The sequence below is a fragment of the Archocentrus centrarchus genome, chromosome 19, assembly GCF_007364275.1.
Source record: "Archocentrus centrarchus isolate MPI-CPG fArcCen1 chromosome 19, fArcCen1, whole genome shotgun sequence".
Lineage (NCBI taxonomy): Eukaryota > Metazoa > Chordata > Actinopteri > Cichliformes > Cichlidae > Archocentrus > Archocentrus centrarchus.
The window spans coordinates 5,741,539-5,756,744 of NC_044364.1; the positions used below are offsets into that span (position 1 = coordinate 5,741,539).

Consider the following 15,206-nt stretch of genomic DNA (forward strand, 5'->3'; position numbering starts at 1 on the left):
GTTAAACTTTCAGATCTTGGAGGTTGAGACACAGTCTGCACAAGCAGAAAGCAGCAACTCTTTTTTTTTTTTTTTTTCTCATTCTCTTCACTGTTCAACCTGCTAACCACACGCAAATGCAGATTATAGAGACCGGAAAGGAGGTGCAGCACAAAACGGTATTTCCAGCATCAGCGCCGACTTCAGAATGACTTTTGTTTGCTGCGTTTCTGAGCCTCATTTCATTCGCCTGCCAAACCCTGAGTTACATTTTAATCTTTAAAGATTGCTCAAATTCACACGTCAGCTTTTCAAACATGTGTTTTTTCTGACAATAATGTGGCTACTGTATAAGACTGCTGTAAAGGAAGCATCTTTCATCCTTTTGAAACCTACAACTTCCCGGAGCCCACGGTGAGTTACTTACTGGAGTTTTTTCTGCTTTGTGTTAACAAATGTTTGCCTTCGTGTCTTCAGCAGCTTAAAGAGCAACAAACTTGACCTCTTCAGTGCGGCTTTGAGTCAACATGAGCCCCGTGCTAGAAAAAATGAGATATATACGTGATCTTAACAGGCTTACTTTTACAATAAGATGCAATAATATGTTTCCAGCATACATTGATATTCCTGGCTTTTAATTTTTGCAGTGTAATGCTGGCATTGTTGAATGAGCATATTCTGCTACTTTAATGTGTGTTTTTTGCTGCTGCTACCACAGGCAGTATAGATTTTATACTGTCTGAGGCTGCTACTGATCTTTAGTGTCGTCTGCAGACTTACCTGTACCAAATGACCATTTAGCAGTTTAGTTGGGAACATAGCTGTAAAATAACATCAGTAGGCCCTTCTTATGAGTATGTTTTGGCTACTGAGGATGTAAACTTCACTGTGGCTACTAAGACGACGACTTCCTTTTTGAGACGTGATGCAACGAGCAGCAAACCGCACAGGAAAGCATTTGCAGTTTCCCGTTTTCTTAGCAAAACCTCAAACAAAACTTGAATTTTTTTGTTTGCATGACTTTCACTGCACTTTTTGTGAAATTGCAGTGAAGGTAACAAAAAGCATGCATTTCACACTTTTCGTGTTAATGCAGCAAAATATGAGTTTTAAGTGATAATGTGTGATAAAACAGTGCCGTTAAAATATTTTTCCACAGAGGGACAGGTAGGTTTGTATAAGTTTTTTTTTTTTCCTTTAATGAATGAAACCATTTAAAATATTATTTTGTATTACTCGGATTATCTTTGTCTAATATTAAAATTTGATGATCTCAAATGTGAGTGTGACAGCACTGTATATAGTTTAAATATTTGGCTGTTAAGTATTTTTGTGTATGTGCAGTCTTCTGCAAAGTGTGATGTGCACTAAGCTCAGGGTTATTGTAGTTCTTTAGGCACATCTAATGTGAGGGAATCAGAACAGATGATCTATGAAAACGGGAGCGTGTAGAGGCCTTTAACGTCATGTTATTCATGCACAGAGATGCACTTGAAAGACCGTGCACACTCATGTTTAAACCAGTGGGTGTGCTCCATTGATCTGTCTTCAGTTCATAAACTCTGAAGGACTTTTTTGGTTCTTGGAAGTTTGGTGATAAAATGTGATTCCCAGCAAAACTGCCTCGACTTAAAGAGGGAAACTTAAATATTATATTTGACTAACTAGCGGGAAAAGGAGGCTTTAAAGCAATTTCAACACGTTCTGGTCAGGATTACTTACATTATCTAGTAAATGATTATCGATTCTCAGTCCCAGTGCAGGAAGTGTTTCTAAAGCATTTGTTAATGAATCCAAAGTAAACAATGATCATAGAAGAAAATGAGGAGGTGTACTTCAGTTTTTCACTTTAATTTCTGATTTTCAAGCAAAAATCCCAGCCTTAATTATACAGTAGTATTAATAATAGCAGTAATAATAGAAGGTAAACTCATATTCAGAGCTTCAGTGAGATAAGTAAAGGCGTTACTTGTTTAATTGTCCTAACCGCCTCTTCATCACAGCCCAATGTAATGTTTGTTTGTGTGTGTGTGTGTCTCATATAGATACAACCAGGAGCATCAGGGGTCCAAAAATATTTCTCATGGAGAAGACACATTACGACTCTATCCTGGACCGCAGCAAACGCATTACGTGGCAGGACGACTGCTATGTGGATCTTCAGTCTACGACCTCATCACAAGCAGAAACGGAGGGTAAGAGATTCCTTCACAGACTCGCCGTGTCTATAATGCTGGCTTTGGGATGGGTAATGTCAGGAATTCCTCTGTTTCTTTTTTTTTAGCCTTTTTAAAAGTTATTTTTTGCCAAAATGTAATAATCATAGAATAACATTAAATAGTTAAGACAGCAATATTTAGACTGATTAAAGTGGTAGTGAGTAGAAGAAGTTTGTCAGTGATAAGTAGTTATTTTAACATTAGTGGTACACCGAGTGTACCACTAATGTACCGTTCATTTTTCATATATTCTTTGGTCCGCTGGTGCAGAGGTCGCATCAGTAGACCAAACGCATTTATAAAATTAGACGCGCAGACAGTCTGATGTGTGTGGTTTAGGTTTCTGAGTCTTTCGCCATTTGCGTCACATGCAGCAAAATTATGCTGTCCACATTCAACCTGCAGACACTAACTTTTAATATTATTTTTGCTGTGGAGAAAATAAAAATTACTTCAGGATGGTGGTGTTATAGGGCTTCACAGATCAGGGCTGGGATGTCCGATAATAAATCCCCTCCCTCGTGTGTCACAATGGAATCATATTTAATTAATATGCCCCTTAACTTATATATATATTCTGCAAATAAGAATAAATTAATTAAACAAAAGAAAAACCCTTATCTTAAGAATACTCTACAGGTCTGGTTTGATGCTGAGGCATACTTGGGGGAAGGTCCCAGATTATCTCCCATTTATGGGAATGATAAATTTCAACCAGGTGAAGTAGATGCAGGATTTAAACTCTGGGCAATGTTGAGCATCGCTAAGATAGCGGATCTTTGTAATGACAGTTCACTCTTAATGTCATTTGAAGAACTTAAGTCTATATACGCAATACATCCGAAACACTTATTGGTGAAAAAGTACCTCTTACTCCAAAATTATGTTTATTGCAGATATATATCCAGAATACTTTAACCCACCTAAAAATATGAGAGCATTACTGAATATTTGTCTACTGGAGGCCAAACGATGTATAGCCATAGTGTGGAAAAATGAGAAACTTTGCACTGTTGCTCAGTGGTTGAAAGGAGTGTGTTTGCACCTGGAGGATAAGCTACACACTTAAAAACAAGTTAAACATCTTCTGGGAAATTTGGAAATTGTTTTATCGTTTCCTTGGAGATACTAATATCGTAATTGATGGCTGGGAATATGATGGTCAATAAAAGTGAGGGTTTTTTTTTTGTTTATATTGTGGTGCTGTGTAGTTATGTTTTTATATAAAAGAAAAAAAACACAATAAAAATATGTTAAAAATAAATAATTAAATAATTACTTCAGGTGTTTGGGTGGCAGAGACCGTGTTCATACTCAAAGTGGAGAAATGTAGCAGACATGCACATTTTAGGTGTTTATGGTTAACGTGTTTAGACTGTCACCTAGTTACCATTAACAGACTCTGAGACGCTGCTCACCACGTCCGCTCATATGTTTCCTTTGGGGGGAAAACCTAATACTTCTCAGCAAGCTTGCAGGTGTTGGAAAGAAAAAAAATCCCTTTGTTGTCCATTCATGCAAATTAAATAATTAAATTTTATGTTCCTCATCTGGGTTCGAGTCGAGGGGGCAGCAATCTGAGCAAAGACCAGATTTAGACAGTGCTAATAATCCAAGAATATTTGCCAGTTTGCAAATGACCGAGTGCTCGTTTGAGGATTTTTTTTTTTTTAAAGTAAGAAAAATACCCGTTTGTGGCAGATCCTCATTTATCAGGTTTGCATTTGAAGCTTCACTAATGCTTTTTGTTGGGTTACTAATAGAAGGGTAGAGCTGTCTCTTTCTCCAAGAAAAATGTGTTATTGTTTCTTGTTGGTTTTTTTTAAAGAAACTAATGATTTTTAAATGGCAGCTCGGTGGTTTTGAAGCTGTCTTTAGAACACTGCAGTCTCCGATTGTGATGTGGTAATTTCTGCATGCCAGCAATGATGTGAAAATGTTTGGCTGTGTGTGGGTATATTACACACTTTGTTGAAAAGAAGAAGTAATTACAGCCACTGCAGTCATCAAAATAAGTGGATGGTCCTGCCAATATATATTAGAAATTCTAAAGATTTGGGGGAAAATTAAATAAAGCAAAGGTATTTTATTTTAAAAATATGTTGCCCTCTGGTGTGCACCGTAATTTACCATCATCGAAAAACTTTAATGGGTAAAAGCATCTGACAAAAACACAAATAATAGGAGGTCCTATAGCGCACAGAATGCATTGCCTCAACCACAATAATTTCATCAATCATAAGTCTTAAAAATGGTTTTTTTTTTTCCTTAAGATCTTGATTGGATCCAAAGGTACCGAGACCAGCTGCAGAGCTTTATCACGCCCTCCTTCCTGGGGGAGATCTTAACCCACATGAAAAACTTGGATGCGCTCACTTCAGCTGAGGAGACCAAGATCAAGCAAGCAGGCCGACTACAGGATCAGATTAAGATGCTCACGACTGTTGTTGCTGGCAAGGACAGTCAAAGCTCCGATATCCTTCAGAGTTTCATAGAGAGCTCAGATTCTCATGTTGCCCAGCTCATCATTAACCATGGTAAGTCACTGTAGAAGGATTTGTTCATATGCTGCTTTGACACCTAAATCTACAAAGTGTGACAGTAACCTGAGTCAAATTCTTTTTTCTGTAGATATAATGATAAAAGAGCACAAGGAGGTGCTCTTACGACGATATGAACAGTACAGAGACAGAGATTCAATCAGCTGTCCCAAACTCAACATCTCCTCAAGAACCTTACTGCTGGTCGATGGACTTTCTGACCTCCAACAAAAGGAACATGACCTGATGCAGGTGGGAGTGACTCGAGGAGAGAAAAGAAATCATCTCAGGCAGCTGGGGCTAGCAAAGCTGTTTGAGCCCCTCACCCGGGTCAGCATGCCCCCTAGGGTCTCCCTCACAGTTGGGGTAGCTGGTATTGGCAAGACAACCTGGGTGAGACACTTCATTCGACAGTGGTGCCAAGGGACCATCTGTACAGACATAAACTTTGTTCTACCTTTCACATTCTGCGAGCTGAACTCGCTGGAGAAGCTTTCTGCTGAGAGGCTGGTGAAAATGGCTTTTCCTCATATATCAGATCCCAGTCTGGTCCTGAACAGCTCCTGTCGGACTCTGCTCATACTTGATGGTTTGGACGAATTCCGCTGCAAATTAAATTTTGCTGATGCAGCTTCTTGCAATGACCCAAAGAAAGAAATGCCTATTGATGACTTAGTCACCAACATCATCCGAGGGAATCTGCTTCCTGACATAGCAGTCTGGGTGACTTGCAGACCAAGAGTAGCTTCATTTATCCCTGGAGGTTTGGTTGACCGGGTGACTGAGATCCCAGGATTCAGTCCCAAGGACATAGAGATCTTTCTGAATCACCATTTCTCTGAGAAGGATTTTGCAGGCAAAATATGGTCCCACTTGGAATCCCATAAGATCTTGATGGTGATGTGCTACATACCGTGCATTTGCTGGATAGTAGCAGATACTCTGTTGTATATCATGCAGAATGAAGCACAGGAGAGTCTTCCGAGGACTTGCACTGAGCTGTATGCAAATTTCTGTTCAATGAAAGCAGAAATGGGCGAACCAAGAGGCAGAGAGCCTGTAAAAATGGAACAGCTTCATGGGAGCATTCGGAAACTTCTGGGCAATCTTGGACGACTGGCCTTCTACGGGCTTCTTAAACACAAGTACACCTTCAGTGAACAGGACCTCAAGAACTATGGGATAGATCTACTTTTGACTCAAAGTAGTCTTGGTGTTGGAGTACTTGTTCGGGAAGAGTCAGCCATAAGCACAACATACCGCTTCACACATTTGACTCTGCAGGAGTTCCTTGCAGCTACCTTCTACCATGTTTCCTCAAAGCGGGCAATCTTTGACTTGTTTTCTGAGAGCTCCATGTCCTGGCCCAAGATTGGCTTCCAGAACCACTTCAGAAGTGCCTTTCAGCACTCGCAACAAGCTGAGGATGGTCACTTGGATGTGTTTGTACGCTTCCTAACGGGCCTGCTGTGCCCAGCAGGAATCAAATCTCTCGCTGGGCTTCTGGCTCTCGGGAAAGACGATGGCAGCAACAAGGCGTGGGCTGCGGGGTTTTTGCAAGGCCTCTTGGTAAGCGGGGGTGCTGTGGTCTCCCTGCGTGCGGTCAACCTAGCTTACTGTTTACATGAGCTGCAACATACAGAGCTGCTGCGGAGTGTAGAGGAGGATTTACGGCTCGGCAGTCTAGCAGGAAAGTTAACACGGCCACACTGTGTGGTGCTGGGCTACCTGCTGCACGTGTCTCCGGAGTGCAGCGAACAAACCAACCTAACAGCCTCGCTGAATGTCGCAACAGTCAAATGTTTGCTCCCGCAGCTGCTGTACTGTGGCCATCTAAGGTGAGCTCCTCAACCCAGTGTCTTCCAATAAAACTAAAACTCAGAAGTATTCAAGAGAGAAACTCAGGTTTTATCTAATCATTAGGTTGGAGAATAATCACTTTAAAGATGATGTCATGGAGTTGCTGGGAAGTCTTCTGAGTGCTAAAGACTGCCACATCCAGAAAATAAGGTGAGATCACATTTACAGCTGAAGTCTTTGTCGAGGTTAAGCATCGTATGAAGAACATTTGCAGTTCTGAACCACTCTGTCAGGTCATTCTGCTTGATTGACTCAGGCAAACAGCAGAGCTTCTAAATTATGAGTTAGTATTGACCTTGCTGATTACAAAGGGTGTAGGGGACCCTCAGTGGTCGTGTGATTGTAAGAGTGGTGCAGGTATAATTATGGTTGTAATTATTATTATTAATAATACTCTGCACTATTTAAATGCTACTTCTTTTATCCCTCCCTCAGTTTGGCGGATAATGCCATCGGCAACAAAGGAGCCAAAGCCCTGAGTCGAGCCCTCTTGGTGAACCGCACGCTGACTTCTCTCAAGTGAGATATGCAGTGTTTGTTGAGTTCCATCTTTTGTATACAGTATATAACGGTAACAAAGAGGGGGTGCCCTGAAATGGTACCCAGCCTTTTAGTTTCGAAAGCATCTGATGGATGTGTATTCATTCAAGAGATGATCATAATATCTATTAATAGCATTACTAAACCTGTTTCTTGTAATGACTACATCATACAAGTTTTATTTGGCGTATATAACCTAATGACTTATTTATGATTTAGTCTCCGGAATAACAACATCGGCTCCAAAGGTGCAAAGTTCCTGGCAGAGGCTCTGAAAATGAACCAAGTCCTGACATCAATCAAGTTGAGTATATTTTCTCTACAGTTTAATTTACACACACAGATTTCCAGTTTGAATATTGTAGTTTGTGTATTTGCTCAATTTTTCCCTGACCGCTCATCAGCTTTCAGAACAACGCCATTGAGGAGGAAGGTGCTCAGTCCCTCGCAGAAGTGCTGCAGTGCAACCGCAAACTGGTGTCTCTGAAGTGAGTTTGGTTTTGTTTTGAGTTGTTGTTTTTACAAAAGTCCCGTAAATGATGTGCATCAGTTTTTTATTTTTTTCACCATGATGTCCTTCCATGCATGTAACGTGTCAGTATACGGAAGAATACAATCGCAGCAGGAGGAGCCAAAAGGATCGCAGATGCACTGAAGACCAACCGGACTCTCACAAAGTTGATGTAATCCAAAATTAATATTCACTCAGTGATCTTAGTGATAATGATCTTTCTGATTAGGTGTACAATTGCAGTAGCTCACTAACACACTAACTTGTTGCTAGGCTTCATTTACTCTTGTTTACCAACAGACTTGCAACTGGGACACATATTGGTAATTGATATTGATAATTTTCTTTCTCCTAATAAGTCTATTTGTGTTCTCGTCTGCAGTCTTTGCAGTAATCAGCTTGGGGACAAAGGAACAGTAGCTCTGGCCGAGGCTTTGACGGTCAATCATACTCTCCTCTCGCTCCAGTTAGTACCTTCTCCTCACGAGTGCAGCGCTAATGCTTTTTTTAATATTGTGGAATATGACATTTCAGTTCACACACTATGGGGGGGGGGGGGGGGGGGGGGGCGGTACTTCTCACTTTGAACGCCATTCATTACAGCTGCATTTAACCTTTCTTTTCACAGACTGCAGAGTAACTCAATCAGCAACAAGGGAATGACGGCCTTAACCAGAGCACTGAGGCTGAACCGTGGCCTCGTCTCCTTGAAGTAAGGCTCGAACATCAAGCCTTGCTCCATTCTGCTGGTTGTGTTTTTGCAGTAACCCAAGAATATCGTGTCTTGTTTGGGACGCAAACAACTTTCTGTCATCACCCGCTTTGGTTCTCTTCCGTAGTCTTTCTTTTGGTGTTGCTGAGCTGCTCTGTGCTTTCATCCTTTTTAAGAATGAACCAGATTGTTGATCTGGCCACCGCTAAAAGTTTTGCTCTCTCTCGCTGATATTCTTATTTTGGTTTTTCAGCCTAATTCAGCCTTCACTTGATTCGACAACTCTTATCTCATAGACAGACAGTAGTATTGTTGTTTTCTGCTTCCAAGAAAGAAAAAAAAATGTATTTTTATATATACCTTTGAAATGTTTTTGTCAGTATCTTGACATTTTATTAACTGTAACATTGTTGAACAAAGATTTCTAGTCTCTTTTTCTGTCTGTTCAGTCTGAGGGAGAACTCCATTGGCATAGAGGGAGCAAAGAACATGGCCCATGCCCTCCATGAGAACAACACTCTGCAGGACCTTGAGTGAGTCAGCTCATTAATAGTAGTACAGAAGAGTGGAAATATCTGACCATTCAATAAATGTCACTCCTCCGTGCTGTGGTGTGTCATACAGTGTTGCTGTATGATGAACAGCTCTTTGAGGGAATATGGGAACAGTCATGATCTAACACTGGCAGCTGTTTTGTGTTTTCAAACTTGAAAGCCATGTGTGAAAGCAGACATACTGCAAGCACTCTAACAGTCTTTGTATTACATGCAATACTTTTCAGCTTTGTGCGTTTGCGTGCTATGTTTTGTCTATGTTCCAGTCTCACGGCCAACCTGTTACACGACGAGGGGGTTCAGGCTATAGCTGGCGCAATCAAGTTTAACCGAGGTCTCACCTCTTTACAGTAAGTGAAGCTTGAACCGCAAATGCACGCAGATCCAAACAGATACACACAAGTCTGTCAACAAGACCGGGAGTCTGCACTGCACGGCAACTGATGCACTTTCAGTGATGTAGGCGTAGGGGGGCGGGGACCAGATTCCAGCACACTAAATGTGAGGCAAAGAGTTTCTTTGTCTGGGACACTCTATTAATGCTACTAAAGTTCTATAAAATATTATATTTATATATAAAATATTTGATTCTGAGATTTTAAGATTTAAGATTTTAAAAACTTTTAAGTGTATTTGCCTAACAGTGAGTCTCTTTTTTCCCCTCTTTTCAGTCTGCAGTGGAATTTCATCAAATCCACGGCCACTAAAGTTCTAGCACATGCGCTCCTCTCCAATGCCACAATGCAGCTCTTGGAGTAAGACCAATAAACTTCTACTATTATCAGTCTGTGTTACACTCTTTTCTTTGTAAATATAGCAATCTCACGCAAAATTTCAAAACTTGCGCGCTGATATTACGGTGAGAAAATGCAGGTTTTAACTGAGCGATTGTGGTTTCAGCAATTAGAAATATGTTTTACAATTTTACAGTTGTGCACATTTTATATTGATAGTTTTTTTCTCAGTGCCTGTATCTCCATCTTTTGCTGCAGTCTTCAAGAAAATGCTATCGGGAATGAAGGTGTCATTTTTCTTGCCGAGGCTCTGAAAACCAACACGTCACTGCGTACATTATGGTTGGTATGATGACCGTGTACAATGGTAGATAAAACGTTTTTGGTTGTTTAGGTTGAAAAATATCAAAGTTGATGACCGAAGTTTGTTTTTATACATATAGCATGAATATAAAATTGTGAGCAAAAGCTTCCCATATGTGTGACGCTTTTGTTTTGTATGATGTCTTCTTCAGTCTTCAGGGAGTTTCAGCAGGTACAAGTGGCGCCATTAAAATGGCAGAAGCTCTAATGAGCAACCAGACGCTACAAACATTAGAGTGAGTAAAAGCTTTCCTTTGTTTCAGCCTCATACTGGATAATTACTGGATAATTTGGGGGTTTTCTTATTTGTCAGTTAAAGCTGGCTGTGTCTCACCATGAAGTTCCATCTGAAATTAACATCTATCCTCTTATCTGTCTGCTTGTATACAGTAGTAGCTTTTTATTGTTTCCCATTTGGAGCTTTAATTTGTTTATTTCCATCTGAGAAGCAAGCAATTTAACTTTTCTGATGTATGATTTTGCATGAGGCAGATATTATTTGAAGAAGGCAGTTAGTTGTCTATAATAGATCGATGGCAAGTCATCATGAAATGTCCTACACCTGATTAGATGGCCACACCTGCCTGGTGTGTCCTTTATTTCCAAATGTTAAACAATAGAACTGATAGTTCTGAATATGGTCAGATTTTCTCTTTGTGTACAATTTGAGAAACTGCAAAAAAACAAAACAAGAGCTGCAACTCAGAGTCTACAGGCATCAGTTAAATCTTCTGGAGCAATGGGCCTCATTTACTAACAGTGTGTAGGCACAAATCTGACCGTGCATATGAACAAATGAAGGCCTGGTGCTGGTGTGCAACTGTAGGATTTTTGAATGAGTTGGACTGTTTCTTATTTGTTCAAATAACCAAAAACAGACTTTCTTCATTAATCCTTTTTTTTCCCTTAGACTTTCTTAAATGATTTTACATCATCTTTCTGGTATTTAACCAAAAAAGAAAAATGACATGCTGTAAAGTGAGAGAAGGCTCTAATTTGAAGAAGACCTCGGCAGCTCATTTTCCACTCTGTTTTTCAGTCTGCGTGGGAACACTGTAGGAATGGAGGGAGCAAAGGCCCTGGCCAACGCCATGAAATTCAACAGAAGCCTCAAGTCGCTGAAGTAAGCCCAACTGGAACTTCACTTCATGACATTTAAATTACTTTCAGCTTGTCAAAGAGAAGTGAATACAATGCCTGTTTTTATTACTTTTGCTCCATTATATAATAAAAGCTTCACCCAATATTTTTTGTCATTAAAATGTAATGTTTATGATGCAGCAGCATCCTCCAGGCTTCCTTACTGAGGATTCACACGATGTCTGACTTATCTGTTTAATCTGTGCTCAGATTTATTCTCCGACACTCTCTTCATTCATTGTTTGGTTAGCTGCAAATAACTCCAACTATAGGAATTTTTTTCCTGGAAACAAACATTCACCCATATCCAGACCATTGCAGAAAATGAATGGATGAAAATCAGATTACTTGTGATTGATTTTCTCTGTGTGAATCCTCAGTCTGCAGGAGAACTCTCTGGGTATGGATGGCGCCATATTCATTGCAACAGCCTTGAAGGGAAACCACCAACTAACATACATCAAGTAGGTCCTCTTTACTGCCTGTTTATTATTATTTACCTGTGTACTGATTTGTCATACTGAAACCGTTTCTTCAGTCTGCAGGGAAATGGCATCGGAGAATCTGGAGCAAAGGTCATATCTGACGCTATAAGAGCCAGTGCTTCTGGCTGCGTGGTGGACATCTAGCCCAGATAGAGCAACCTTCACTGAGGAAAGTCATTCTTGCAGTACAGGAAAAACAGTTGGCTTTGTTATAAAAAGCAAATGTAAACTATGTAATTTAGTCAAACTCATGGTGTATAATAGTTGTGAATTCCACTCTTTGACAAGTTATTTGGTGCACTGTATATTTTTTTTTATATAGATTCGCTAATATTTATATTTATTAGGTAAATAAACATAGTCACAGTAGTTTTGAAGCTGCAGTTCAGATTTTAGACAAAGACAGAAAATACTTGAGAAGCACAATATCTAATACAAAAACATGTAAAACTCAGAAAGTGGAGCTAGATTCCTCCGTTAAGATGACATTTTTGTATATTTGCTCGGTTTGCACAATTAAATGTGGCCAAAATAATAATAATAATAATAATAATAATAATAAATGTATTAAGTTATTTCAAAAGGACCAAACTGGTTTTATAACTTTCATTTCATCTGTGTTGTTTGATTTATTATGTCTGGCTTATTGGAAATAAGTCTTTGGCTATTTTAACTCTGCATGTTTTAGATGCAATTATATTTTATCATAATGTTGGGGGTCTCTGGAAAACATGTCTTTAAATTAGTAAGAAGACTGTGGTCTACCTTCTCTGAACTTTATCCAGCAGTGGGTTTGTGGACCCTTAAATAACAGCAATCCAGTTCATTATTTGTCTCGGCTTTAGCACCCCAGTGTGTCAACAAATGTACATATATAGCTAGTTTTCCAATGATAATCACAGAAGATGTAATGTGTACAGTTTGGGTGATGCATGTGGATGAGCTTCTTTGACTTCTTTGAAACAGTACCTGTTAATAAATGTGAGATATATGTGACACATAAACTTGACAATCTGTGCTCATTTCCATCTTTTAAATATCTTTTTTCAAGTCTCATGAAAAACTACATTCCTACACCAGATCTTCAGATCCACAAAAGTGCAAAGAGGGGGTTCCACATTTTGTACCAATGCTTAGAACCTCCTTAGGGAGCCAGAGGTAGAACCTGTCTTTTTTAAACCTCTGACATCTAGGGTTTGGTGTGGTACTGAGGTGGGTGAATACTGGCACGATATCAAGATCTAAAGCGCTCTCTGAAGCCTTCAGAAAAAAAAAGGATACCTAATAATCGATCCAGGAGGAAAGTGAGGAAATGATCATCTGGACCAGAAGCACAATGGTTGGATTCAAAATTGTACAGTTTTGGACACAAATACTGTTACACAGTTCAGTGTCAGATAACCCTAAATACATAGCAAAATATATACACATGAGGGATGATGATGAGGGAACAGGAAACAGGTGGGAGCACAGCTGGAACAAATCAGAGGATGAGACAAGGGAAGAAAACTCAAGAGACAAAAGACCACCACAGTAAAACAGGAAGTGATAGTTGACAGACTTTCATATGTGAACTTGACAGAGACAAGACTGAGGGAACAGGAAGTGAATGCAAGAGGGAACAAACAAACCTATAATCAACAACTACGCAATGAATTAAGGCACAAAACTCATAAGCACAAAGAAAACCTGATACCAACAGTACAAAGCTAGAAAACCCCTAAATATTCCCCAAAGACCCTCCCTTTGGACTTTTGTCAGCGTTTGTTCTCTGCCCCATGTGTTTCCCTGTTCCAGTGTTTCCTTGTCCCAGTGCATTTTATAAGTTCTTAGCTCTCAGTTTCTTATTTTTTACCTCATGTCACATTTTGCACTCCTGCCTTCAGTCCTCAATAAATCACCTCGCCTTGTGTTCAGCTCTGCTTTCTGGCATCTGCAATTGGGTTCTGCTCTCTACAGCTGGTCTGCATATTGCACAGGCCTGGCAAAAACAGGTGTGGAGCCAGTCAGTACTAGAGTATATTCCAGTCCCAGCTGTAGCACGAATGGAAATACTTTAAGTCAAAAAAAGCCAGAGTACAAATCAATACCTGTCTGAAACTTATGCTGGAAGAAACACAAGAGGCATGACAGTGCACGATAGTACAGCATAGATACATCAATGGAAGCAATTTTACACCACAACAAAAGCAAGATGTCTGTGGTAGCAAATGCTGCCATTTCCCTCAGCCTCACATTAGGAAAGGCATGACTCACCAACCTTTGCCATTTGTGAGCTTAGCCCCACAAAAGGCAACAGTTTCCTTTCGTCTCCTGAGTTCTCCACATGTGCACCGAAAAGTGCAAAGTTATTATCGGTATTCGGACTGAAAAGCCCATTCTCTTTTCAGCTTTCCACAACACAAAGATGGCAGTGCAGAAAGGCATTTAGAAGCTACACCAAAGAAACAGGCGGCAGAATAAAATAGGTCAGCGAGGTACCAAAACGCTCTCAGATACGCCGCGTTCAGGCAACCTTTAGCCTTGTTTATCTCTTGGGATCATGCTGATGATATGAGGCGTGTGAGGTCTAATGTTTTATTAGATATGAAGAAAACACAAACCCTTATTTAAGAGTCATTCTAATATTTAGAAATGCAAACTAGAAAACTGATTGCAGGGACCAAAACACTTTATACTTACAAATGATTTATTAATAGTTTAAAACACACTTTTTTAAACTTACTCACTGATACATGACTACACCTCAGAACACACTTAAGCTCATACAGCATCATTCATACCCTGACCCGAGACCTTGCCACCCCTGTTGACCACAGAGCTTAACTATGTCTAAAAATGGCCTGGGTTCAGTATGTCAGAAATATCAACATCTGCCAGATTTCAGACTCCAATATTACACTGACTCCCACTGAAGGAGACAACCATCATTACTGCTGCTGTATGTGGTATTCCACAACCATGGCTTCGAGGATGAGTATAGTGATAGAAAGCTACAAGATATACAACCTGTGCACCACCAGGAAATCTCTTTAGTGTTCTCTGGGATGTTGATGATTTTACAGGGAACTGCTCATCTTTTCTGAGTGATGATGAATGGACTGGTTCTTATATAGCACTTTTCTACTCGAGCACTCAATGTGCTTCATACAACGTGCTGTCATTCATGCATTCACACAAGCACTTCTACATCTACGTGCTTTCTATCTAACATTGGCACTCACATTCACACTCCAATGAGCGCATTCTGGAGCAACTTCAGTATCTTCCCTAAGGATACTTTGGCATGCAGACTGGAGCAGCCGGGGATCAAACCACCAACCTTCCAATTAGTAGACGACCTGCTCTGGATCCTGAGCTACAGCCACTGTACTCTTTTCCTACTTTAAAACTGGCCCTGCTTGCATGCCTATTCACGGTATACGTGGGTCATTCTCCCTGCTTTCTTAGCATAAACTGATAAAAATTAATTGATAAGTCTACTGAATAACTATGTTCAATCAGCATGGCTTTTTAAATGCAATCTTATGTGAACAAAATGCTTTCAGTCTAGATTTATAGTTAAGATT

At 40.0% G+C, this 15,206-nt stretch overlaps 1 protein-coding gene across 2 annotated transcripts; it reads left to right on the plus strand.

The window, feature by feature from the left end:
* The first annotated feature begins 176 nt into the window (after positions 1–176).
* On the plus strand, positions 177–12,634 carry nlrc3 (NLR family, CARD domain containing 3). Of its 2 annotated transcripts, none has more exons than XM_030755117.1 (19): positions 177–393; positions 2,025–2,174; positions 4,472–4,735; positions 4,830–6,576; positions 6,662–6,748; positions 7,034–7,117; positions 7,358–7,441; positions 7,543–7,626; positions 7,738–7,821; positions 8,032–8,115; positions 8,278–8,361; positions 8,811–8,894; positions 9,182–9,265; positions 9,587–9,670; positions 9,908–9,991; positions 10,165–10,248; positions 11,052–11,135; positions 11,533–11,616; positions 11,691–12,634. In XM_030755117.1, the coding sequence occupies exons 2-19, from the start codon at positions 2,063–2,065 to the stop codon at positions 11,779–11,781; spliced, it is 3,393 nt and encodes a 1,130-aa protein (XP_030610977.1). In that variant the 5' UTR covers positions 177–393; positions 2,025–2,062; the 3' UTR covers positions 11,782–12,634. The 2 variants fall into 2 exon arrangements, with proteins under 2 accessions (XP_030610977.1, XP_030610978.1); XM_030755118.1 differs by lacking the exon at positions 177–393 and adding an exon at positions 1,056–1,146.
* Positions 12,635–15,206: the final 2,572 nt, after the last annotated feature.